The sequence below is a fragment of the Dromiciops gliroides genome, chromosome 1 (assembly GCF_019393635.1).
Source record: "Dromiciops gliroides isolate mDroGli1 chromosome 1, mDroGli1.pri, whole genome shotgun sequence".
In the NCBI taxonomy this organism is placed as follows: domain Eukaryota; kingdom Metazoa; phylum Chordata; class Mammalia; order Microbiotheria; family Microbiotheriidae; genus Dromiciops; species Dromiciops gliroides.
The window spans coordinates 619,854,965-619,882,547 of record NC_057861.1 but is presented as its reverse complement, the minus strand read 5'-3'; the positions used below and the strand labels follow the sequence as shown (position 1 = coordinate 619,882,547).

Below are 27,583 nucleotides of genomic sequence, written 5' to 3'. Positions count from 1 at the left end.
TTTCTTTCATGCATGTCTTCCTGAGTTCTCTCTTAAAAGTCTATTCTAGTGGAGAAGAGAGAATAGAAAATGATCTTACTGGGTCTGGAGACCTGGAAAATTCAGAGAAGGCTTGAGAGAAGAGTTGGCGGCGGCTACCAGAAGGCTCACTAATAACCCCTATAAGGGAGTATAACACCAGAGGTCACTTAAAGAGATCACCTTTATGAAACAGTTCAGGAGTTGGTAGACGGTGTCCTTTCCCTGCTACTTCAATGTGTGTTTGCTTTGTGAGGTCTCTGATGGTCCTGTGCACAGCCAACCCTACTTAATGATTGTGGATGACTCCATATGTGGATGATGCTAACGAGAGTATTCATGGGAGCAGTTGTGATGCACTCCTTATTAAGACAAATTAACCTTGCCATAGACCCACAGGAAGAATAAATCATTGTGGGCAGAATGGCTTACTCATTTCTAAATTTTGACAGTCATTAATTTAGCAGGTGTAGCTCAACAAAAAGTCAACCAAGGATTAGGCAGGCGATTTGCAGGGTACCCAGAAAAATGCAACAAGGAATACGCTAGAGTAGGTAGCATGTAGATATTAGATGGTTAAAGGGGGTACCAAAGAACAGGTGTTATATCTTGCCCAAGGGCCTCTATGTGCATGTAGGTGTTTAGGTAAATACTCAGACAGGGAAAGACAATCCCTACCTGGAGTACAGGATACAGGGTCTGAGTTGGGAAGGGGGTAAGTATTCATGATGATGATGATAGCTACCATTTATGCAGCACTTAAAGCTTTGCAAAGCATTTAACATCTATTATCTTATTTCATCCTTAAAAAGTCTCTTTGAAGTGGCTGGTATTATTATGTCCATTTTACAGATGGGAAAATTGAGGCTGAATGAGGTTAAGGACTTGCCTAGGGTCATATAGCTAGTAAACATCAAGAAACAAAACTGTAGGGAGGTATAGGGAATCAGCTATTTGACTCAACCCATCTTCCCCAAATTTCTTTTTTGTTTGGTTTTATTTATAAATAATAAATCAATAAATGTCATTTATTGAATTTCTACTCTTCATTCCTGTGCTGATGTGGTCAGGAGTGTAGTCTTTCATGCCTTCTGACTCAGCAGGGCCCAGAAGGCCATGGAATTGGGACATAGGGGATGAGATCACAGCTGAATGGGAGATAGCTTTGATTGGAAAGAAGAAAGCTCCTGAGATTAGAGAGAAAAAAAATTCCAAGAATTAAATACTGCACACATTTTCTAATTCCCTTCTCAAATACTCATTCCCTACAGGGTAGATGCTGAGAATATCCCCACACTTATCCTCAACCTTTCCTAGAGCTTTACTCTTCACTTTTGCTTAGGACTACATTTTAGTGGACTCGTGCCCCAGCCTTCCTGGAATACACTTCATCAGGGCACATTCTTATTGCCACCATTGCCACAGAACACAATTTCTTCATGCCTTTAACAGATGGTCTTCATGAGTTATGTTTTTCTGGTCAAAAATAGTCATCATCCAGGGCAGCTAGGTGGCGCAGTGGATAAAGCACTGGCCCTGGATTCAGGAGGACTGAGTTCAAATCCGGCCTCAGACACATGACACTAGCTGTGTGACCCTGGGCAAGTCACTTAAGCCTCATTGCCTTATGCCCCCAATGAATAAGTAAAAATTTTAAATTAATTAAAAATTTAAAAAATAATAGTCATCATCTGGTAGCCACCCCTAGCCACACAACTAATCAAGCCCTAAGATGATGGAAATAAAATCTGTCACTGGGTCTGTGGCTGAAGCCTTTCTACCTTGAAAGGATTGGCTAAAACTTGTGCTCTACACAGAATCCTTAGGCCCCTAGGTCTGTAATGAAGGGAGGGTTGGAAGAGGACTTTGGTGCAGGCATTCTCTTTATACATTTTAAATGCTGCCTCCCCCTCTTTGGCTGTTACCAGTGTGATGTTGTAAACAACCACCAACTCATCAATCAACGGGCATTTATTAAATGTCTACTATGCACCAGGCATTAAGATTGGTTCCCAATTAAAGTACTAGAACGTTTTATCTGGAAAGAACCATAGATGTTTCAAAAAACAAAAAATACAAAGCAGCTTAGAGCATCTGTTCTGGGTTGTTAATTGGTCAAAAGTGGAAAGAATGAAAAAAATTTAGAGGCAATTTGTCATTGTCCTTTATACAACATTAGGACATAGAAATGAAATGTTAAATTATTATTGTTAAATATCATACTAGTAAATACCTGTTCTTTATTAAATGTCTTATTAATCTACACATAATCTATGTGTGTGGTTTTCTATTTCATAGATCAGAGTAGTCAGACAGGCAGACCAAAAGGTTCTTCAGTTTGGCCATTAAAATGTAATTGGAAAATATTTTACAAAATAAATAAAATACAATAGAACATTAAAAAGGAGGGGGAGGTTGATATGTTAGATCTCTGAGTGTTTGGATGTGTGTGAATTCTCTAGCACTGTTTATGTACTTTCCTCGATATTAGTCTTCATAAAAGCTTTAACATCAAAGACCATTCCTTTTTATTCTGGCAGGTAAAATGAAAAGCTCTCCTACTTCCTAGTGGATATTAAACCATATGTTAGCCTAGAAAAAAAAAAGAACCTTAGAGATCATTCCATACACAGATTGTGTTGTGGAAAGAATGCCGGATTTGGAGTGAGAGAGCCTGGGTTCCAGTCCCACCTCTGTTACTCTCTGTGTGATCTAGGGCAAGTCAAGGGGCTGCTTTCCTTTAGCCTTGGTTTGCTGCTTTTTAAAATGAAGGGGTTGTATTAAATAGCCTTGATAGTTCGTTTTAATTCTATATCTATAACAGAGCTGTTAAGTAGCTATAGGTATACTCCCTAACTGTGCTGGGTACTTTTTTCTTGCTCTATTCTTTCACTTGACTTCATCAATTCCCATCCCTATGCAGAAAATTGCCTCGTTTCTATATCCAGCCCTACTCTCTCTTCTGAGCTGCATTTCCACATCCCCAACTGTCATTTGTATATTTTGAATTGTACGTCCCATAGGCATCTCAAACTCAACATGTCCAAAATAGAACCTCTAATCTTTCTTCTCCAAATTTCCCCTTTGCTGCATTTGTCTATCATTGTCAAGGGTACCACAACCTTTGCAGTCACCTATATTCACAGTTTGGTGTCAGCCTTGACTCCTCACTCTCACTTATGCCAAGCAATTATCAACTCTTGCCATTCATCTTCACAATATTTCTTGCAAATGCCCCCCCCCTTCTCTCTGTTCCAAACAGCTAAGTGATGTGTGTAAAGAACACTGGGCCTGTAGTCAGGAAGACCTGAATTTAAGTTCTACCTTGGCCATTAGCTGTGTGACCTTGGACAAGTCACTTAATCTGTTTGCCTTAGTTTCTTCAAATGTAAAATGGTTATAAAAATAACACTTACCTTGCAGGGTTGTTGTGAGGATCTAATGAGACAATATTTGCGCAACACTTAGCAGAGTTCCTGGCACATAGTAGGCTCTCTATATAAATGCTAGTTATCATTATTTTTATTATTGTTATCTAGTCACACAACTCTCTTAATTTAGACTCTCATCACTTCCTGCCTGGACTATTGCAATAGTCATCTAACTGGTTTCTTTGTCTCAAGTCTCTCTTCATTCCACTCTTTTCTTCATATAGCCGAAGTGATTTTCCTTAAGTATGGGTCTAATTATGTTACCCTGTTCCTCAACAAACTATAGCTACCCATTACCTTAGAGAACAAATATAAACTTCTCTGTTAGACATTTAAAACTTTTTCAGAGCCTGGTCCCACTGTACTTTTTCAGCCTTCTTAGGCAATTTTCCCCTTCTTATAGTCTATGGTTTAGCCAAAGCTATCCACGCTTTTAAAATTTTTTTTGTTTGTTTTTTGTTTTGGTTTGCTTTTTTTGCTATCTACTCTCTCACAAATGATGCAATCTACCATCTCCATGCCTTCATATTCATTATCCCTCATGCCTGGAGTTCTCTCTCTGTTTTCCTCTGGCTCTGAGAATCTTTTGTTCCCTTTAAGACACACCTTAAGTATCTCCTTTTCCAGACAAATTTAATAAATGTATTTATTTGCCCTTCATGAAGGTACTAAGAGTACACTTTTTATTTTAAATATTTTATTTTCCCCAATTACATATAAAGACAATTTTAAACATCCATTTTTTAAAATGGATGACAACTGAGACAGTAAGCAATTTGATATAGGTTATACATATGCAAATATGCAAAACAAATTTCCATATTAGTCAAGTTGTTAAGCATCTCCTTCTACATGAAGTCTTCCCTGGTTTCTCTAGCTGATACTGGCTTTCCCTCCAAGGTTACCTTTTATCTGTATCTGCTTAATGTATGTTCTGGATATATCTAGATATGTAAAAAATAATAGCTAGCAGGTCTGTATTCCAAAGAGATCAAAGGAAAATGAAAAGGACATACACATATGTAAAAGAAATATGGCAACTCTTTTTTGTGGTAGCAAAGAATTGGAAATTGAGGGGATGCCCATAGATTGGGGAATGGCTGAACAAGTTATTATACATGATTGTGATGGAATACTACTGTGCTATAAGAAATTATGTACAGGATGGTTTCGGAAACACCTGGGAAGACTTACATGAACTGATACCAAGTGAAGCAAGCAGAACCAGGAGAATGTTGTATACAGTAACAGTAGTATTGTAATGATAACCAGCTGTGAACGACTGAGCTACTCTGATCAATACAGTGATCTGAGACAATTCTAAAGGACTCATGATGAAAAATGCTATCCACCTCCAGAGAGAGAACTGATGAGCTCTGAGCATATTTTTCCACTTTCTTTCCCCACCCCTTATCTTTCTTTTTGCAACATGGCTAATAAGGAAATATGTTTTGCATGATTTCATATGCATGGTTGATATCAAATCACTTGCCTTCTCAATGAAGGGTGGGGAAGAATTTGAAACTTTAAAAAAATGTTAAAAATAAATGATATAGGGCAGCTGGATGGTGTAGTGGATGTAGCACCAGCCCTGGAGTCAGGAGGACCTGAGTTCAAATCCAGCCTCAGACACTTGACACTTGCTGGCTGTGTGACCCTGGGCAAGTCACTTAATTCCAATTACATCACCGAAAAATGATAAATTTATCTAAAATAATAATAATAGGTAGCATTTAAACAGTGCTTCAATTCTTGCAAAGTACATTTTGAATGTCATCTCATGTTATCCTCACAATCACCCTAGGAAGTATATACTGTTATTATTATCCTCATTTTACAGATGAAGACACTAAGACTGAGAGACATCAAGTGACTTGTCCAGGGTCACACAAGTAGTAAATGCCTGTGGCTGGATTCAAACTCAGGTCTTTCTGATTCCAGGTCCAGTACTTTATCCACTGTGCCACCTAATTTTCTCATGCTGTTTATCTCTTCCACTGTATTGTGGGCTCCTCAAAGTCAGGAAATGTTTCTATTTTTTTCTTTATGTTCCGAGTTCTTATGCCCAGTTCTTATCTGCCTAAAACACAGCAGATGCTGTGGTATGGTCCGTCATTTTACAGAGAAAGAACCTGAGAGTTATGGATCTGACCAAGGTCACAAAATAAGTTGAGGCATTCATATGCCTGGCCTCTTCATTGTCAGTCCGGTGCTTTTTTTTTTCCCCCTCATTACAGCAAACTGGGATATCGGCCAATCTCTCAATAAGTATGTCTAATTTTTTCATTTTCCTTGAAGTACCTAGAAATTTTTTAATTTAAAGACAAAACTGTGGTCTCTAATTACATTTTACTGTTACATTTCATGTCTCTTAGTTAACAAGCCGCGAACTGGCTTTAACCACCAGATTCAGGATTTCACAAAATTAAAAATTTAGAGGTAGAAGGTACCTTCGAGGTCATCAGACACAGTTCCCTAATTTTTCAGATGAGGAGAGGCTCAAAGAATGACCTCTTGGGACTTATTAAGTATCTGAGGAAGGATTTGAACTCAGGTATTCCTAAAAAATGCTCTATCTGCTAAGCCACCTCATTTCAGGATGATTGTTGTTGTTTGTTCTTATTTTTTTGTTTTTCATTTTTCTTTTTTGTTTCATTGGTTTTTGGTTTTTTTTGGCAGGGCAATGAGGGTTAAGTGACTTGCCCAGGGTCACACAGCTAGTTAAATGCCAAGCATCTGAGGCTGGATCTGAACTCAGGCCCTCCTGAATCCAAGGCCAGTGCTTTATCCACTGTGCCTCCTAGCTCCCCACTTTGTTCCATTGTAATGAAGAATCTTGGTAACATCAATAACCAATGGTGTGATGCTACATCAATAAGAGCCAGTGAAGTTAAGGTTTGGGAAACTATACCCTTAGGCTCTAGTGACCTCCGGCTGTATGGTTTGACTTGACTAGGAATGTTTGCTACAAGCCCTGCAGTAGTGTTTGAGCCCAGAGGAAGGTGAAGCCATGCAAATACTCCCCACATTTGTTTGGGTGAATGTGGTATGACCCAAATGACTCCTGTGACTTTGTACTATATATGTATTCTGTATTTAATTATATGTGTACATGCTATTTCCTTGCAGTAGAATAAAAACTCCTTGAGGGCAGGGACTATTTTGTTCCTCCTTCTTTCATTTCCAGTGCCTAGCAAAGTTCATGGAGCATTAAATGCAAAGCATTTAATAAATGCTTGTTGAATTGAATGACACTGTATGTCATAATCCCTCTTCTACTGTTATGCTCTTCAGTCTCTTAAGCTGGTCACGTGCTACTTCAGGAGAGAGTCCAGTGACAGGAACCAAGGAAGCAGCTCTGACTTATTTGCTTTGTCTCTCATTTCTTTCCTCACTCAAACTCTGACCCCAGAAATGCCGATCACCTTAGTATATAGTGATCTCACATATATGAGCAGTGAATTGAGTACCCATACCTTTAGAACAAGGGGTTCTTTGTGTCATGTACCCCTTTGGAGGTCTGGTAAAGCCTATAGACCCGTTCTTGGAATAATACATGTATTTATTATATAAATGTATTTTATACATATATATGTATATGTATATATATACATATTATTTAATTCTATACTATATAAATATATTGTATTAATATTATAAATATATAATTTACATGTATAAGAAAAATATGTAGGATTACAAAGGAAAACAATTAAAGTGTAATAAAAATATACTTCATGAACTTCCTGAAATCTATTCCTGGACCCTAGTTAAGAAGCCCTACTTTAGATGATCTGGTAAGACAAGCATAGCTTACCTGAACAAAAAGTCTAGTCTGCTTTAATCTGATGCAATGTTTTCCCAACCTCCCTACTTCAGAATGTTACATAATATTGTCTGAGTTCTCTACGTAGTGATCTCCCACACTCTAATGGAGTGACTAGAATTGTACAGTCTGAAGGGATGAAAGGAAGCTCTGTACCTCATCTGCCATTCTTTGTCTGACCTAAGCCAAAAGAGATTTGGTCCTACTCTGAACTACCATGGTGCAAACCACTTAATTGCTGTTTTCCTCAGTTTCCTCAACTGTAAAATGGGGATAATAATAGTACCTACTTTTCAGGGTTGTAATGAGGATCAAGTGAGATTAGTATTTGTAAAGCTCTTAGCACAAAGCCTGGCAGATTGATCAGTCCATCCATGCATCCATCCATCCTTTCTTTCCTTCTTTTTTCCTTCCTTCCTTCCTTCTTTCCTTCCTTCCTTCCTTCCTCCCTCCCTCCCTTCCTCCCTTCCTTCCTTCCCTTCCTTCCCTTCCTCCCTTCTTCCTTCTTATCCATTCCTTCCTTCTTTGTTGCTTCCCTTCCTTCCTCTCTCTTCTTCTCTTCCTTTGTTCTTCCCTCCCTTTCTTCCTTCCTCCCTCCCTCCCTCCCTCTCTTTCTTCTTTCCATACTGTAATGCAGTATAATTCCCCCAAAAAGAGCACTGAATTTGGGAGTTATAGACCTTGGGTTCAAATACTGTTTCTTTTACCAGCTGTATAGGTTCTTGGGAAATCACTTCATTTCTCTAGGTCTTAGTTTCCTCATCTGTAAAATGAAGCTTTTGTTCTAGATGACCTCTAAGGGCCTTTCTTACTCTAGCTCTATGAGTCTGGTAAACTATGGACTGAAAAAACATTCCTCTCTTCTGGAACTGTGACAGTCTGGCTTTGATTCTAGGTATCTATACACATGCTAAATCTCTCCTGCTCTACTGAAAGCTTTCCTTGGGAACTGAGACTATGTCTTAACCATCTCCATTTCTTCCACAGGACTGAGAGCAAGGCTGTGCCTGGAGCAGGTCCTCAATACATAGATGTTGAATGAAGGAATCTCATTTGCTCTGTCGCCCTTTGCTGCAGAATTCTAGCAGAGTCTTATTATTAATATTTAGCTATGCCAGTGGCTCTGGTTTCTAATATCCTCCCTTGCTCCTTTTTCAAATTTCACAGTTAATAGCCCTTTCTGTCACTGGCTTAGTCATTTATCTTTTCTCCCTCCCCTCAATACTTGATGAAACACTCAGCTAACATTTGCTACAATGGCCTTCATAAGCTCCCTGGGACCCAGCTGTGAGAGAGACCATCACACCCAGATACACTTCTCTCCTTGAACCCTGATGAAACGCTTTCATCCTTATTCTTGCTGACATTTCCTGAGTTCTTGACAGTTTACAAAGTGTTTCACATCCCTTATCTCATCTGAGTTTCCTAACAACCCACTCGGATAGGTGGTGTCAGTATTATTATGATTTAGAAATAAGGAAACTGAGGCTCATAGGGCTGTTATGACTCATGCCTAATGCCTTTCAGCTATTCCGTGATGGAGCTATCACACACACACACACACACGTATATATATGTAGGTTTTATGATTCTATATTAAATATTTTTCTAATACATCTTGCCCCCTTTCATGATATTTTTGCATTATTTTATCTCACTGATGCCCCTACTACCTTAATGTCTTTACCCATGGATCACTAGTTTAATGTTATTTGTTAATTATAATGACTAAACTCTGTACTTAGAAGAGTTTAGAAAATGTACTTCCTTTCCTTCTTTGCAGAAGTGGAGGATTATGGGTGTGGAATATTGTACACACTGTCTGATAAGTAAGTACATTTTGCTAAATTGCCTTTCCCCCCAATTTCTTTTTTTTTGTCCTCCCACTTTCTTTTTAAATATTTCCTACGAATAATGACTCAGTGGACAATGGGAAGTATATATTTGGAAATAAATGTGATATTAAAAAGGCACATATTCATCAATAAAAGTAAAATAAGCATTTTTAGCACTAGGCCCACTTCTAAGAGTTTAGTGAGACTCAAATGAGATAAATGCGAGGTACTTTGCCAACCTTAAAGTGCTATATAAATGCCACTTACTGTCATTATTATTATTACTGCCATTATTATTATTGCTACTACTATTAGCCTCTAGTCACCAGGCCTCTAATCTGGTGATGATTTTATATCCTGGCATGTAAACACTTGCTTACTTGTTTGTTTATTTTTTTCCTTCTTTCCTTTAAGCCTTCTATTAAACATCTGTTGAGTTCAAGCAATGTTTATGGAGTAATAAGGAGCATGGTGATAAATGTTTAACAATCAGGCTCTTTGAGAGAAAAAAAAAGCATGCTATATACTCAAGTCAAATCTACATTGTTAATACTTTTTAAGTCTAGAAAATGAACCAAAAAAGCAGGCTCTGATTTATAAGACTGCTGATTTCTGAGGTGTAACTCTTCACACTGAAAATTTAACAATCAGTTCTCTCAAGCAGGTTAGTAGTGGAGGCATGGGGAAGGGGTTAGTGTAGCAACTCTGAAGTCTGAGGATCTAAGTTCAAATCCTTCCTACCATGGATAGCTAGGTGGAGAAGTAGAATACTGGGCCTGGAGTCAGGAAGACTCATCTTTGTGAGTTCAAATCTAGCCTCAGACACTTACTAGCTGTGTGAACCTGGGTAAGTCACTTAACAATGTTTGCCTCAGTTTCCTCATCTATAAAATGAGTTAGAGAAGGAAATGGCAAACCACTCCAGTATCTTTGCCAAAAAAATGGGGTCACAAATAGTCAGACATGACTGAAACAACTGAACAACAACTTGTTTGACCTTAGACAAATTACTGAACCTCCTTTTAGTTTTAACATCTATAAACTGAAGATTACTGGACTGGATGAGTTCTGAGGTTTCTTCTAGTTCCTTCCTATGGCCTATGACCTTTTCCAACCTCAGAATTATTTCAAGTATTTCTTGAGCATCAACTATGTGCCCAGTTTTTTACTAGCCTCTGAGGAATTCAAAATACAGTTCAAGACACAGTGCCTGCCCTTAGGATGCTTATAGTTAAGAGAAATAGTGTTAATGATATATGAAGCCATGATTAGGGAAGGATAATGGCTGAAATTAATCCATGACTGAGTTCTGTCATTTATTAGCTTTATGACTTGAGACAACTCATTTAACATCCTTGGGTCTTAGTTTCCTTCCCTAAGGTAAAGGAGTTGGACTAGATGGTCTCTGAGGGCCCTTCCACCATAAGATTGATTGATTGATTGATTGTTTTTGCAGGACAATGGGGGTTAAGTGACTTGCCCAGGATCACACAGCTAATAAGGCTGGATTTGAACTTAGGTGCTCCTGAATCCAGGGTCAGTGCTTTATCTATTGCACCACCTAGCTGCTCCCCACCTTAAGATTTATGATCTAGACTCTGTGATCTACTAGCCATGTGGATTCAGGTGAGCCACTTAACCAATGGGCGCAATGACCCTTACCCTACCTACCACACATGGTTAAGTGTGGGGATATAATGAAATGAAGTAAGCAAAAGTACTCTGTGGATTGTAAAGAACTGGGAAAAAGTTAGGTGGTATAATTCCTAATATAATTTCTCCACTAAAGTTGCCCTTTGTAGCATCCCTACAATGAAGAGGTAGCCTTGGGATGGAGATAAGGAGATCTCAGCGTTTAGCAGGACCAGCCAAGGTGGAAAGGCTTTGGGAATGGGCCTGGCAATGGACTGGATGTCTGTTGTTAAAGGAGTGAAGTGTGGGGACTGTGCTTTTTCCACCCCAGAACTTCATGGAAGTTTCTGTTAAGTGGGGGAGAACCCTTGTGATCTACATAAGTGAAAGGAACCCTCACACTTAAGTTTCTCATTATTTTGAGACAGTATAAATGCCATATTGTGTGGGACGGACAAATTTTAGAGAAGTAAGTTTCAAGGAGGGAGAGGTAAGTGGAGAAGAATTCATAGAAGCGATAGGAAATTTTATAGTCCTGCCCCATCATTTTACATTTCTCTCTATAAAGGGAGGCCAAAGTAGTAATCTAGGCATGAAAGCCTGCATTAGTGATGCCATAGGGGGATGACAGTAGAAATGGATTAGAGATGGGTATTAGAGATAATGTGAAAGAAGAAATATCAATTCAGGATTATACATCTGGAGGAACAGTAGTGATGGTAACGAAGACGGGAGGGAGAACTTTCTTGGCTAAGATGTTTTGGTCACTGTGGGAGATGGTAGTGGCAACTGGACAAAAGCTGTCTAGGGGATTTAAGGGTGAGGTCAGGCCTGGGGATTTAAGTAACCAGAGCCACCACTATACAGGAAATACCTATATCCATGGGAATGGATCAGGTTTCTGAAGGACAGAGTGTAACCCTAGCCTCTGATGTGTACCAGGTGTATGCATGTGTACCAGGTGTGTGACTATGGACTTAACCTGAATCTCAGTTTTCTCATCTGCTAAATGGGGACAATTGTACTCACAATACCTGTCTCATAGGGTTGTTGTGAGGCTCAAATGAAATAATGCATGTAAATTATTCTGTTAGCCTTTATTATCAGTTATTATTATTACAAAAACTGAGTTCTGTATTCTGAGGCCCAGCATAGGCCCACAATTAGAAGGAAGGAAGAGGGATCAGAAAGGGGAGTAGAGAGAAGAAGGGGGAGAAAGAAATGGGAGATGGGGAGAAGAGGGAGAGGCAGGGAGAGGGGGACAGGAATTGGGGGAGAGAGAGAGGGAAGTATAGAGAAAGGGAAAGGAAGAAGGAGAGGGAGAAGGGGAAGGAGGAAGGATAGAGGAAGAATAAAATAGAAAGAGGAAGATGGGGGGAGAGAAAGAGAGAGGGCAAAGGATTGAATAAACAGAAATGTGGGAAGAAAAGCTGGATCACATGGTGTTACAGAAACCAAGGAAGAAGAGGGAGGTCAGAAGTTTCAAATGCTACAGTGCGGTCAGGGAAAATAACAATGAAGAAAAGGCCATGAAGTTGGCAAGAAGGAGGTCACCAGTGACCTTTGTGAGCAGTTTCAGGACAGTGATGAGGAGGGAAGCCAGATTGCCGGGGGTTGAGGAAGGAACCATGGTAAGGCAGCAGGTGTCAACCCACTTGTTCAATAAGTTGGGTCTTAAAAAAGGAGAGAAATAGGACAAAATAGGCCATAAGGACTAACTTCATTTCTCCTTTATTGTGGTTTCTAGATTTGCAGTTTAGGGGGATGCCACACATATTAGACCTACTAGGATTTCTGCATGGCCTCTGAAGAAGTCTTTCCCATCCTTGTGGGGAAGACAGTGGAAGACAGCCCTTAGGTGGACTCATAGCTGGTGGGAAGACTACTTTGAGTGTTAATGTACTACCCTAACCAGGAATCGGGGTGGGGTGGGGCTCTCTCGAGGCATGCTGCATGTTTTTAGTCCTGGTCTGTTCAACCTTGATATAATGGCTTAGACAAGAGCCTAGATGCCCTACTTAACAAATCTGCAGGTTAAACAGAGCTGTGCGTGGGAATCCAGTGCCATGAATGACAGAATCAGGATCCAAAGAGATTTCAACAGTCTGAACTATAACCGAGATAAATAGAAATCATTTAGGTCCCCCAAATCTACAGTACAATTAGAGATTAAGGAAATAGGTTTTAATAGTAAATCCCATGAAAAATACCTAAAAGTAGTATTAGACTAAGGCAGAGGTGGGCTGGAGAAAAATCTTAGCAGCTCTCAAGAGCTGATTATTAAATTTACAGTGTAACTTGACATTTACTAGCTGTGTTACCCTGGGCAAGTCACTTAACCCTCATTGCCCCACAAAACCAAAACAAAACAAATAAATAAATTTACAGTGTGAGCATTTATACCTGGAAAATCAGCAGTTGCTATAAATCAGAGATTGAGTTATTGTTTTATTTATTGTCCAGACTTAAGAAAGTGATGAGGAAAATGTTACCAAAGAAGATTAAACTTAAAAGGGTATCATGGGGGCAGCTAGGTGGCACAGTAGATAAAGCACTGGCCCTGGATTCAGAAGGACCTGAGTTCAAATCTGACCTCAGACACTTGACACTTACTGGCTATGTGACCCTGGGCAAGTCACTTAACTCCCCATAGCCTCGCCAAAAAAAAAAAAAAAAAGGTGTCATGTCCACACTATCCCTATAACCAGAGTTGGTTGTTAAACATTTACCAACATACCTCTACTATAAGGTTAACATGGGCCAAAAGTATGACATAAATGTGTCCTCCTTCCAAAAAAAATAGTGCTAGTAGGTTTATCAAATAGAGATATATAGTATCTAGAGCATGAGAGGTGATAATTCTAAGCTCACAATCTGTTCCACAAATCCTTGGAGAAGCAAACCTGTCTCCTCTTCCAAAGAACTTCATGCAGTTCTGGATATCACACTTTGAGATAAAGTGAGAAAAAGAATTTTGTCCAGAGGAGAAAAATCAGGATGGTGAAGGTCTTGGGAAACGTGAGGATCAGTTTAAAGAAATAGAGACATTTAACATGGAATTCAGAAGAGAGAGAAATGGGGAAATGGGAACATGGCTGTTACTTTAAAGAATTTGAAGGGTTAATACATTTAAGAGGACTGGGTTTGTTCTGTGTGGTTTCAGAATGTAATGTTGACCAAATAAATTAATTAGGACCAATTAGTAGTTGCTGCAGGGAAGCAGATTTCAGTTCAATGTAAGGAAAACTTTATTCCCCCCCGACATACACATACATTTTTTCCAATGCTTTAAGCTTTACAAAGCATTATCCTATTTTGGGGGGGAGCGGGGCAATGAGGGTTAAGTGACTTGCCAGGGTCACACAGCTATTAAGTGTCAAGTGTCTGAGGTCGGATTTGAACTCAGGTCCTCCTGAATCCAGGGCTGGTGCTTTATCCACTACCCCACCTAGCTGCCCCCCACAAAGTATTATCCTTGACAACAAATTTATGATGGAGGGAGTCAAAATATTTTACTGACTTGCCACAGTTGGTGTTGGCTATGGGATCTGAATCTAAGTCCACTGCTTTTTCTTTCTTTCTTTCTTTTTTTTTTTTTGGGCAGGGCAATTGGGGTTAAGTGACTTGCCCAGGGTCACACAGCTAGCAAGTGTTAAGTGTCTGAGGCTGTATTTGAACTCAGGTCCTCCTGAATCCAGGGCCAGTGCTCTATCCACTGTGCCACCTAGCTGCCCCTACACTGCTCTTTCAAAATACCACTCTCATCTCTAATGAAAGTTGGGAAAAATGTGAAGGAGGCAAAGTTTGCCCCTGGAACAATCCTACCTCCCTTCCATTCATCCCTCTATCCTCTTTTAGTACCACCTTACTCTCCCTGTTTTGCTTCAAGATGAGTATTTTCAATGGCCAAGTATATGAGCTTGAATTGAAGGGCTGAATATCTTGAGTCAATCTAACATAATATTCATATTATAATTATCTGTGTTGCTGGTTTATCCCTCTACTTTAATAGAACAGCAACAATAGTGAGTATTTACATAATGCTTTCTTGTTCAATTGTGTCTGACTCTTCGTGACCCTATTTGGGGTTTTCTTGGCAAAGATACTGGAGGGGTTTGCCATTTCCTTCCCCAGCTCATTTTACAGATGAGGAAACTGAGGCAAACAGGTTTAAGTGACTTGCCCAGGGTCACAAAGCTAGTGTCTGAGGCCAGATAAGTCTTTTTGACTCCAAGACCAGTGAAACTCTACCCACTGGATCACCTAAGACATTCCTAAGCTTAAGACTAAGAGTTGGCTAATCATTAAATGGGAAACCATGGGAAATAATGGGTGCCCCATTCCTCCCGTCAAGCAGATGTTGAACAAGCATTTGTTGGGGATATTATAAATGGATGTCTATTCCTAACAGGGATTGGACTAGCTGATCTCTGACACCCCAACTCTAGGATTCTGTGGTCCCATGATTTTAATGAACAACAATATGATTCCAATAAACAATCCATTCTGAAGTATGGTTTTATAGCGTCATTGCTGAAGATTCCATTTCTTTACACAGATCTAATCTTTTTCCCATTGTAACATTTTGTTACAGTGGCTGGCTCTGTGTTATAGATGCCCAAGATGAAGGGCTTATTTTTTTTCAAGCAATCTTTGCTATATCAGGTTCTAAGAAGGCCAAATAACGGAAATGGGTCCTTGGAGTTTCTGTCAGAGGATTTGACCTATATTTGCTTTCATTCTCATTACCATGGAGGTACCATCTGTTATTGAAAACCAAGGCCTGCTCAAACCAATGGACTGTTCCTCCTGACGTCAGGAAGAAAATGTGTTTTAAGTATGTGTGTTATAGGAAACAAGTTTGGTTTCATTTGGGTGGTAGAGTTATGACAAATGTACTTTGGCATATGTAGTTTACAATCTCACAGGAGAGAGAGGACATATATACATATGTCGATGAAAAGATACAGCATAGAAGGCAGTGTATAGATGTTAAAAATATTTCATAGAAACATGAATTTAGAGCTAGAAGAGATCTCAGAGACATCTATGCCAGTGAGGTCAAACTCAGAAACAGGAACCACTAAACAGTACATAAGGACCCCTGGAGACACATACTAACTTAGAAAACCACATATTAACATTCTATATGTTCTATTATATTTTAATTTTGTTAAATATTTTCCAATTTTATATATATATATATATATATGGTTCTAAGTCCCTCACTCTAAATCCAGTCTCTTTTCATTGTACTATGTATGATGCCTACAGGGAAAAAGTTAATCATAGAATGTTAAGAGCTGGAAAGAACCTTAGAGCATAGAATGTTAGAACCAGAAGGGGAATGAGAATACAAATGCTCAGCGGTCAGACAATAGAGACCATAAATTCATAGATTATAGGATTATTGAACTGGAGCTAGAAGCAACCTTTGTTGTTGTTTGGTCATTTTTTAGTTGAGTCCAACTCTTCATGACCCTTTTTGGTTTTTTATTTCTTAACAAAGAAACTGGAATAGTTTGCCATTTCCTTCTCCAGCTCATTTTACTAATGAAGAAACTAAGTCAAATGGGGTTAAGCGACTTGCCCAGGGTCACACATTTATTACATGTCTTTGGCCAGATTTTAACTCATGCGGATGAGTCTTCCTGACTCAGGCCCAGCACTCTATCCACTGTGCCACTTAATTGCCCAGAAATTATCTTAGGCATCATCAAATACAGTCTTATTTTATGGATTAGGCACTAAGGCCTAGAGATCTTAAGTGACTTGCTCAGGGTCTCACAGTTAATAAATTCTCTGAGGTGGAATTAGTAACCAGGTCTTTCTTATTCTGAGTCCAGTGCTCTGTCCACTATAGCCTGTTGTCTCTCCAGGTCAAACTTCTTCATTTGATAGATGAGAGGGGAAATTATGTGGCCAAGGTCACAGAGTTAGGGATTGGTTTATTGGCAGCACACCAATCCCTATAAATCAAAGCTAGGACAAAGCTGCTTATAACCAGTGACAGCTTTATCTTTGGGCCTAGAGGCTATAGGCTGGAGTGTAGTAAAAGAGAAGTGAGGGTGGGGCCCCTAACCACTGTGGATGAGAGGAAGGAGAGAAGCAGACTTAATGCCTTTGCAGCATTTCTTTGCAGCAGGATCAAAATAGTGCTTGAGAAGCTTGATTCTCATTTCAATGTATCCATGGACTAGAATGGGGAGAATGTTGAAGTCAGGGAAACGAAGGAAATAAGGGGGCCTCAGTCATACAAGCCCTGGTGATCTGAGACTAGAGAGCGAGAATCAATCAATATATGAAGTCCTGATTGAGTACTACTCCATGCAAGGCATTGGGAGAGCTATGGCTAAGACATAAAACATAGCTCGCTGCCCTGGTAGTTAGAAGGAGAAGGAGAAAGAGAGGGAGAGAGGAAGGGGAGAAGGAAGGAAGGAAGGAAGGAAGGAAGGAAGGAAGGAAGGAAGGAAGGAAGGAAGGAAGGAAGGAAGGAAGGAAGGAAGGAAGGAAGGAAGGAAGGAAGGAAGGAAGGAAGGAAGGAAGGAAGGAAAAAAGAAAGAAAGAAGGAAAGAAAGAAAGAAAGAAAGAAAGCTGTTTTAAGTACAGAAGAAGAGCAAAAAATAACTGAAACCCAGAATCAGAAAGTCTTCACCTTTGAGGAAATGTTGTAACAGGGAAAACGTCCCTAACAAAATTTCCCCAGAGCTGGAGTCAGAAAACTTGAGGTTTGAATCCTAGCCTTTCTATTTACAACCTGTGTTACCTTGAACAAATCATTTGCCCCCCCTCTGGCCTCAGTTTCCTCATCTGTAAAAAGAGGGGCTTGAACTCTATGAACTAGATAGGGTCCCTTTTAGCTCTTAGTCCTGGTATCCTAGGAGGGGATTCTTAAGCTGGGGCTTAAAGGGTTCTTGGAATCCAGAGAAACAGAGCAGGTATTGCAGGCGGAGGGGGTGGGGGGGGGACAACTCCTACCATTTTTATCACTAAACTGATCTTAACAAAACCCCACAAAGCTATGGAGGACAATAAAAAGTCCTGACCTGCCTGGGGCAGAGGGATTTATAATGGGGAAATAGTGGGAGGTCAGGAGAAAATATCATGTCCTGTTTTACACAGTATTATACTGTGAAGACACTGACAAACAGGAATCCATTCTGAGGGGACTATCCAGGATGGTAATACTCATTCCCCTCATGGAGTTTTAAAGGAACGAGGGCTGTTTAGCCCAGAGAAAAGAAAAATTGGAGGGAGAGGGAAGGAGAAGATAGCTGACCTCAAGTATTTCAAAGTTTATTGTATAGAAGGAAGATTAAAGGATTCTGGGTAGCTTGGAGACAGTAGAACGAGGCAGGAAGATACAGAGAAGCAAGTTTGCCCATAATAGAAAGAAATACTTTGGGACAACCACCACTATCTCAAAGTGGGATGGGTTGTCTTAGAAGGGAATAAGTTTCCCTTCACTAGACATTTTCTAGAGGAGGTCAGATGATCATTTGTTTTGGGATTTGATTGAAGGGATCTTTGGTCAGATATGGCTTGGACTAGATCCTCTCATATCCTATAATTATGAAAAGGGTAGGCGGGTTGGCCTTTGAGTCACTCAATAAACATTTCTAGGTACCCTGCACTATTCTAAGAGCTGAGGTTAGAAAGAAAAGAAAAGACAGCCCTTTCCCTGGAGCTCATGGTCTCCTGGGGGAGACAATATGCAAAGAACCATGTATCAACAAGCCTCACACAGGATACATTTGAAATAATCAACAGAGGGAAGATACTAGAATGAAGGGGGATTGGAAAAAGTTTTCTACAAAAGGTGAGATTTTATGGAAGACTTGAAGGAAGCCAGGAAAGCTTGGTGGCAGATTTGAATGCCGAACAAAGGAGTTTATGTTCTCTTTCATGCATCATCATTCTCAGGTACTACTGAAGTGTTTTTTGTTTTTTGTTTTTTTTTGGTGAGGCAATTGGGGTTAAGTGACTTGCCCAGGGTCACACAGCTAGTAAGTGTCAAGTGTCTGAGGCTGGATTTGAACTCAGGTCCTCCTGACTTCAGAGCCGGTGCTCTATCCATTGCACCACCTAGCTGCCCCTCCACTGAAGTGTTTTTAGAGACACCCTTTCCCTCTTTTAAGCCAACATGGTCTCATTCTGAGGACCGTTAGCATGATGGTCTGAAATTTCTACTTTTTCTACCTTCGTTTTTTCTGACTCTCATTTCAAGAGTCCTCTTCTCTATTCAGTGAGATCTTTCACTTTCAACCCCCACCTCCACCCCCCCCCACCATGAGATAAGCTGTGGAGAGTACTTTGTAGATTTTAAAGTGCTATATAAAAATCAGTTATCATCATTATCTCAAACAGAATAAAGACTTCTAGAGAAGGATGAATGTGCAGCAAATCAAATGAACCAAAACGGGATGGGAGGGATTTGGCTAGATAAGAATTCATCTGAAAAAAAGATGGAGGTGAGTAGGAGTTGGGGGTTTGTGAACTAAAAAGCTCCATATGAGTGAACATCATGGCATGGAAACAAAACAACATCTTAGATGTATTAGTAGATACATGATGTCCAGAAGCAATGGAACCGATAGTTTCTACCATACTCTGCTGTGGCCAGACCCCAGTTGGAGTCCTTAGTCCAGTTTGGGGTAGCATTTTTTAGTATAGATTTTTGACAAACTTGTAACATGCCCAATGAGGGTGACCAATGGGAAGTTTCAAAGTCATCATATATGTGGATTAGTTGAAAGAATTGGGAGATATTTAGCCTGGGGAGAAGACTTGGGAGCACAGAAGGGATATGACTATTGTTTTCAAATATTTACAAGGTTTCCAGGTGGAAGAAAGTTTAGACATACTGTTTAACTTTACAGGACAGAACTAGGTAACTTTAAGAGTTATCTTTCAACTCTGATATCCTATCATTATGAATAGTTAGTGTATGATTGTGCTTTGAATGCCAAGTTAGATGCTGCTTAACCTCACAGATTCTCTAGATATTGGGTAGTGGTGGTGGTGGTGGTAGATATTGGCTCAATATAAGGAAGAATTTCCTGTCTATAAATGCTACTCCAAAATGAAATAAATTACTTCTTGAGTCAGTAAATATTTATTAAGCACCTACTATGTGCCAGACTGTGAGTTCCGTATTACTAGGGGTATTCAAACAGAGGCTGGATAATTATTTGTTTGGGATGTTGTAGATGGGGCTCCATCTCAGGTATAAGCCTATTTGCATGAGCTGAAATTCTATGATTGGGTGATTTGGTTAACCTAGTCAAAGCTCTGATGAATTCCACTCTATTAAGGACTATTTGGGCTTCCATTTTTCCATAACGGGAATGATTATGCTTTCATTCCTTCTTTTTAGGCAAGAAAAATACTTTTCACGAAATGTACACAGACTAAGGAGAATAGACTTAAGAGGAAGGGTTCAATCTTTCTCCATGCTAGGGGACGTCTGGTAAAGTGAGGGAAGTCATCCTAGCAACATCCAACAGCTGTTTCCATCATGTTCTCATCTCTGCCCATATCCAGCCTTCAGGTCCAGACAGATGTGACAGAAATGATGCAGACAGCTAGATGTAATCACTGCTCCCCTCGCTAATCACTCACCAGAGTGATTCCCCAGGGCGCATGGTGAATAACAATGTGTTCTGCTGTACTGTTAACCACCTCGCCTTCTTCATTTAGAACCAGCCTTTTAAAAGAAAGTAGTCCAGATCTGGCCTAGCTTTCCACTTAAAGCCCAATTTCTCCCCCTTTCCCCCTATATTGCAATGAAAGAAAAATGGTTTAGTTCACTAACAATGTTGTAAATTCCAAAGAAATACGATCACACCTCATCATAACGGCTTTCTGTAGATGAAATTGACTGCTAGTTGACCTGGAAAAAAAATTAACTTCTCCATGACCCATTTAAAAACTAGAGCCCTTCAGCAGACTGGCCTGGCCAGGGGCAAAATGGGGGAGTTGGCAATGTTTGCTTTTAGTTTCCTAGCTCCCCTGGCAGAATGTATTGAAAAGACCTATTTTCAGGTCTTGAATTCAGAAGACTGGTCATGTTATTTCTTACCTGCATAATTATCTTGAGCAAGTCACTTTAGTCTTCTAAACCTCAGCTTTCCTCATAGGTAAAATGGGTGGGTTGAACTAGATGATCTAAGGTTACTTCCCCTTTTAGTATTTTATGATTCTTGTAGTGTATTTCTATTCTCTTATAAACCATCCCCCCCACTAAAAATTTCTCTCAGTGACCTTAGGCAGCCCCTCATAGCAGGGCTTCCCATGGTAATGCCTTTGCCCCAGGCCTTCCCTTTTGCTACAATGCTCCATGATCCAAATCTCTTTGTCCAAACTTTTAAATTTAAATTCCCTAATTGCCCTTATCCTACCTATTTATAAAAGGCAAGGCAAGATAAAACTAAATCACACTGAAGTATTAATGAATAATGTTTTGTATATAAAGATCTCTTAATAAATGTCACAATTTCCTTCAGAAAACTTTACCTTTTCTCTTAACTTCTCTACTACTCTATTGGTGACACTGTCATTTCCCCTGGCCCCCAGGCTAAAAACTTTAGCATCATCTTAGGAAGTATCACGGTTTTGTGGAAAGAATGAGTGCTGGACATGGGGTCATTAGAGACCAGCGTTGGAATCTTGCCCATGACACTTTATAGCTGTGTGACCATGAACAAGCCATTTAACCTGAGCCTCACTTGATTCATCTGTTAAACAGGGGAAATACCTACAATTCATACCTCCCAGGGGAGTTTTGAGGACCAAATGAAAATGTCTGTAAAATGCTTTGCCATCTTAAAGTGCTGAGCAAATATCAGGATTATTATCTTTGACTTTCCCTTCTTTCCGTCTAAGTTGTTGCTAATTCCTTTTAGTTCTATCCCCACAACATCATCTCTTATACCTTTTTCCTTTCCATTCACACAACGTAACATCCTCGCTCAGCCCCTTACTATCTATTGCCTAGAATACTGCAATCGTTTTTTGGGGTTTTTTTTGGTGGGCAATGAGGGTTAAGTGGCTTGCCCAGGGTCACACAGCTAGTAAGTGTCAAGTGTCTGAGGCCAAATTTGAACTCAGGTCCTCCTGAATCCAGGGCGCCACCTAGCTGCCCCTCTGCAATAGTTTCTTAACTGGTTGTCCTGGTGTTGCTTCCTGTCTACCTCCTTTGCAAGTTATTATTATTTTTTTAATTTAGGGAATAAAACAAGCATTTCTGCAACATAGTATAATAAAAAGACGATTGCACATGACACTGAAAATGCATTAAATGCAACTTGCTATTCCTTTCAAATGACTATTATAAATACCTAAATTAACTATAAAGGACCTATGAAGGAAGATGCTATCTGCAGCCAGAAAAATAACTGATAAATAGAAATATGTGAAGAATTCTTTTCCATATAAATGGCAGTCATCTCCAGGGGGAAGGGGAAAAAAAGAAAAAAAAGAGAAATTTAAATGCAAGCTATTCTTCACCACAATACAAGTAGCTGTCTTAGTCTGATCATGTCTGATCAGTCATGACCAAATCTGATCATGTCACTGGCTTGCTCAAAGACCTTAAGTGACTCTCTATTGATTCCAGAATAAAATACAATCCTGGCACTGTATGTTATTGATTGTATTCATACAAGACGCTATAAAATTTATCAATAACTCCAACTTACCTTTGCAGCCTGATCTCCTATTACTCTTTTTTGTATACTTTGCAGTGTCTTAGTCAATAGGACTGGTAGCTATTCTTTTGATCTCAACCTGTCTTCCCAGGCTCCCAAACATTCTCCTGGACCATCGCTATTCCTGGAACACATTCTTCTCCTTTATATCTCTGCTTGCTGAAATTTTTTTTTCCTTTTAAGGTGCCACATTCAAGGTATATCCCCTAATGTTCCTAACTGAAAAGTGATTTCTTTCTCCCCGTGTTCTTCACTGCATTTTATCTACATCTTTCCTTTGCTTGTCTCCTTCAGTCTTGCATCATAATTATTTGTGTACAAGCCATAACCCTTTCACTAAATTTCAAAGTTTTTTTTTGAGGGGAAGGACAATGGTGGTTTTCGGATCTGTGTCTTCAACTCCTATCACTGTGCTATACACACAGTAGGAACTTGATAAATGCTTATTGAATTTAGATTACTGGTGAATTGACCAAAGGGATGATTGAAAATTCACTGAAGCAAGAGTGTGGCAGGCCTTGTGGCAGGGTGATGAGAGACGTTTTAGGGATTGCAGGCGTGCCCTGAATCCCTCAATTCCCACCACACAGATGCTTACCTATTCTGCCTAGGCCTGTTCTCCTATCCGAAGGAATCCACAAGCTCTAACAGTCTGATTCTACACTTTTCTACAGCTTTCTGGCTTTTAAACTTACACACAATCACAAAATGTTTAACACTAACTGGTTAAATACTGAACTGCAACTCCCCAGAAACTTTTGCTGCTGTCCTCTGACACACACTGCCCATTTTTACAGGGAACTTGCCCTTTTCCCCAGAACAGGGCCTTTTGAAAACATTAATGCGAAGTACATGGAAGGTTTTTGAACAGTGATATAAATGTGACTTTTCTCTAGTCTTTCTTGGCTTAAAATGTCTAACAGGAAAGGGATTGGAGAGTGAGGTTGTCCTTGGTTTTATGAAGTAATAACTCTCCCTTCAGTTGGCCTGTTGTTATCTGGACCATTAGGTGATAAAGATCCCTGGGGGATTGTACTTTCCATTGCCTTTTGAAGGGCCCCTGCTCTCCTTTTAGTGTGCCCCACACTGTGGAGATGCTCAGTAAGCATGGCTGAATACTTGGCTTTATCCCTAAGATTCTAAGGCCAGAACTTGGTGGAAGAACTTGGCCACCTAATGACTCCCTCCACATTGCCTGGGTACCATGTTTTCCTGACCCACTGGGAAGGAGTTATGTGGAATTTCCTTGTAGAAACCTCAAGGATCATTTTTCTGCCTACCTGTTCACCATGGTTTGCAATAAGAATTATTTCTGGTAGATGCATTTGCTACATTCAACTCATCTAGCACACAGATCTTTAAGATGAAATAGTGGGAAGACCATTGGATTTGAAGGTAGAGAATTTGGGTAGTTAGGTTGCTCAGTGGATAGAGTGCTGGCCCTGGAATCAGGAAAACCTGGGACTGGCCTCAGATACTTACTAGCTGTGTGACCTTGGGCAAGTCATTTAATCTTGTCTGTGTTAGTTCCTCATCTGTAAAATGAGCTGAAGAAGGAAATGGCAAACCACTCCACTATCTTGGCCAAGAAAACCCCATACAGAGTCGTGAAGAGTCAGACATGCCTCCCAAAAAAAGTGGGTTCAAATCTAGGTGATGCCTATCTCCACGTCAGGTGAGGCAACAACTTTCCTGGGCCTCACTTTCCTCATTAATAAGATGGGGGAAAGGGAAATTGAATTAGATAATCTCTTAGATTTCTTCCAGCTCTAAGTTCTATAACCCTACAACAAGCAATGGCCATCCCTCTGCTACATCTGGGCTGGTGGAGCTCCAGGGGCATCTCTTCTCCTTCCTATACTAAGTCAACTCACCACAGGCACTGGCATTAGAAAGAAGCTGGGGGGAAAACAACTTGGAAAGGGATCTTCATCTCTTATAAATTCCTTAAGTCCATCTAAGCGGATCACCCTGAGGACAGGGAGAGGGGGGCTAGCCCCAATCAGAACAAGCTGACTCTATACGGCAAGAGAAGCAACATCAAAACCCAAGGCCCAGGAGAACTGGAGATGGGACATCTGGTGCTGTATCGACACAAAATTCATTATGGAACATTAGAAGTAGGCATGGGGTGGGAGAGGGAACAGGGAAAAAAAAGAGACTGAACTATATAAACAGTTGGGAAATAAAAGAATGAACGGGGATGATCTTCAACTCAATTCAGTTATTATGGAGTGCCTACTATGTGCAGAAGCACACAAAGCATGATGTACTCTGGAGAAAACATATGCTTAATTCCAAATCAGCTTGGGGAAGTAGATTTCTGTTGGCTTATGGAGGCTCATTTTGTAAGGTTAATAAATATTAGCATAATAAGAATGACAGTATTGGTGTGTGGGAACAGAAGAGTACAGATGGGATCACATACAGGAAATGGCCCTCTGTTCTTCCCCCTGTTCTGGGGCTACAGTGAGCAACTGTGCTGAGTCTGCATCAGCATTTCCAGCTAGGGCTGCATTAACCAGGGTATTAAAGAGAAGGGAGCAGACAGAGTGGCACTTGAGGGCTGATACAATTTTGTACTTTTCAGATTGACTGGGAAGTCAGAGTGAGGACAGGAAGGAGCCAGGTGAGACTTTTAAGAGTGGGTGGGCAGCACAATTCATGGTGCTTGGTGGACTTAACTTTACTCCTGCTTTTAGGTGCTCTTTTTATAACCCTTCCTTGTAGCAGCAACTCTTTCTAGGACAGATTGTTAACCTTATTTATGTCATGTATCCCTCTGACAGTCTGGTGAAGGATATGGGCCCATTTTAGAATAATGTTCTTAAATGCATAAAATATAATCCATTGGATTATAAAGGAAACCAATTATATTAAAATAAAGATATAATTTTTTCTATCCAATTTTACAAACCCTCTGAAGTTTATCCACAAATCCTTTGGGGTTTGTGGTGCCCTAAGTGCTGCAAAGCACGTGTGTGTGTGTGTGTGTGTGTAGATATACACACATGTATGCATGTGTATCCTTGGTGTGTTACATCTGTGGCTCACAAAAACACAAAATTATAGCATTTAGATCTGAAAAGGAACTCAGAGGTCACCTAGTCCAATGGCCTCATTTTATACATGAAGAAACTGAGACCAAGAGAGGTAAAAAAGCTATCCAATCAAAACCATGCTGGTAATAGGTAACAGAATTGTATTGGTCACCATCCTGTGGTTGGACCTTCCTAGATATGAGGGTTTAAATGTGAAGCAGCATCTTCTATGGTTTCTGTGAGCCACTTGTCAACCCCTGAGAAGCATGTCTCCCAGGGGTATCCAATATAATAATAATGTGCTGCTCATGACCCTGTGCTTAGAGATTGAAGAAACAGTCCTGGGACCAGTACTAGTAAGCTGGGAGTTAAGTGTTGGTGAATGCTTGACTTTCCCCCTAGGACTCCAAGGCAAGAGCTTGGTGGGGAAAGCTTGGCGACTATTTTTGCTCCATACTGCCTGAGTACAATGCTATCCTGATCCATTGGTAGGGAGAGGGCTATGGGATGTCTGGGTCCACTCTAGAGTTTCCTGTGGAAAGTGGCCAATTCTCACATCTTTAACCCTTATTCCCACCAAGAATTCTAGCCTATAAGAAGAGGAATCTGAAGGGGCCAAGACCAAATGCCTTCTCCTTAGCTTAGAATCCCTGTGGAGTTTCTGGAACCACTGAAATCCCAAGGAGAACTTGGAGAGTTGGTTCAATCCCTTTCATGCCTAGAGGAACTCACAATCATCATGGAGTACATAGTGCCAGTCTCTATTTCTGATACTTATACGTGGGTCATTTATAAACCAGAGCTTGCCCCATACTGAGAAGAACCCCTTATGGGAAGGGTTATATGTTTTGGGATTATAGTATCATCAATTTAAAGTGGAAGTAACCAGAGAGGCCATCTAGTCCAACCCTCTCACTTCACAGGAGAGAAACTGAGGCTCATGGAGGTTAAAGGACTTGCCCCAGGTCACACAGGCAGCAAGTGGCACAGTCAAGATTGGAACTCAGTCCCTCTGACTCCAAATCCAGTGCTCTTTGAACAACATCATGCATGCGATATAGCAGGAACTCTGTTCCCTCTGCTTTCCCCATCCCTCAAATGCAGACATAGCTGTTCCAAGTTCAAGTATTCCCTTACCCCTTTGCAGATGGCCACAGCTTCCTTTGACATGGACTTGGGGTATGCCACGTTGTGCTCCATGATAGACTGGAAAAGCTCATCTTCATCTTCGCCTTCAAAAGGAGCCTATTGTACAGAGGTCAAGAAAAGAAGGGACAACAATCAGTAAGGAAAGAGGCTGTCTTTTGGGAGATCTGGGGGTGACCAGTATGTCAGGTGAATTATTTGAGTTTTTAAGGCGGTTAGCATATTGACTTTCTAGTCAATATTGACTATGTAGTCAACATTGACTTTCTAGTGACTTGGTTTTCCCTTGGCTGGGAGAGGGAAAGTTAGATACTGAGTGATTTAAGAAGAAGGTGACTGGAGCAACAAATGCCTGCTAGTAATCAAGGGCTATCATGGTTGGCAGAGAATCAACCCAGGTCTATAGAACAGGCAAATGAACTAGATTTAGGATGGCTAGGTGGGAAAATCCCAAATTTGTGAAGGAGAGATGAAGGGGAGGGAGAATATTCTGGGTTAGAAAATGACATTCTCTTCCATCTTTGTAATGACCAAACTTGGTCCCAAAGAACATAATGAGAAAATGTACTTCCTTCTCATCTTTGCAGATGGGGACCCTATGTATATGGAGCTTTGGAGAGCTTCTAGTGAGTTGGTTACTTTGGCTGCATTGTCTTTTCCCCCTTCTTTACTATAAGTTCACTGGATATCAGAAGGGTGAAAGATACATTGGGAAATAAAAGTGATATAAGAACAAAATATATCAATTTATTTATTTTCTTTTTAGAGAAATCCATTCTCTGGTATGGGCTGTGAGAGTGCTACATGCAACAGTATAGGATTCCAGAAGATCATGAGCCATAGATTAGCTTAAAGAGTTTAGGCACCATGCAGGACAGAACTCCCATACATGTTTCTAATAACTTTATCTTGGGTTATAAGTTTCGAATGATATGTGTATGATATT

The 27,583-nt window shown here is 40.2% G+C and overlaps 1 protein-coding gene across 2 annotated transcripts in view; it reads right to left on the bottom strand.

Annotated features, from left to right (window-relative positions):
• The window catches only part of PRKCB (protein kinase C beta), a 674,437-nt gene that overhangs the window by 97,235 nt on the left and 549,619 nt on the right, over positions 1-27,583 (bottom strand). For both annotated transcript variants that reach the window (XM_043975695.1, XM_043975696.1), the window contains exon 15: positions 26,629-26,736. In XM_043975695.1, coding sequence (XP_043831630.1) covers positions 26,629-26,736 — 108 coding nt within the window. The remainder of the gene's footprint in view (positions 1-26,628; positions 26,737-27,583) is intronic.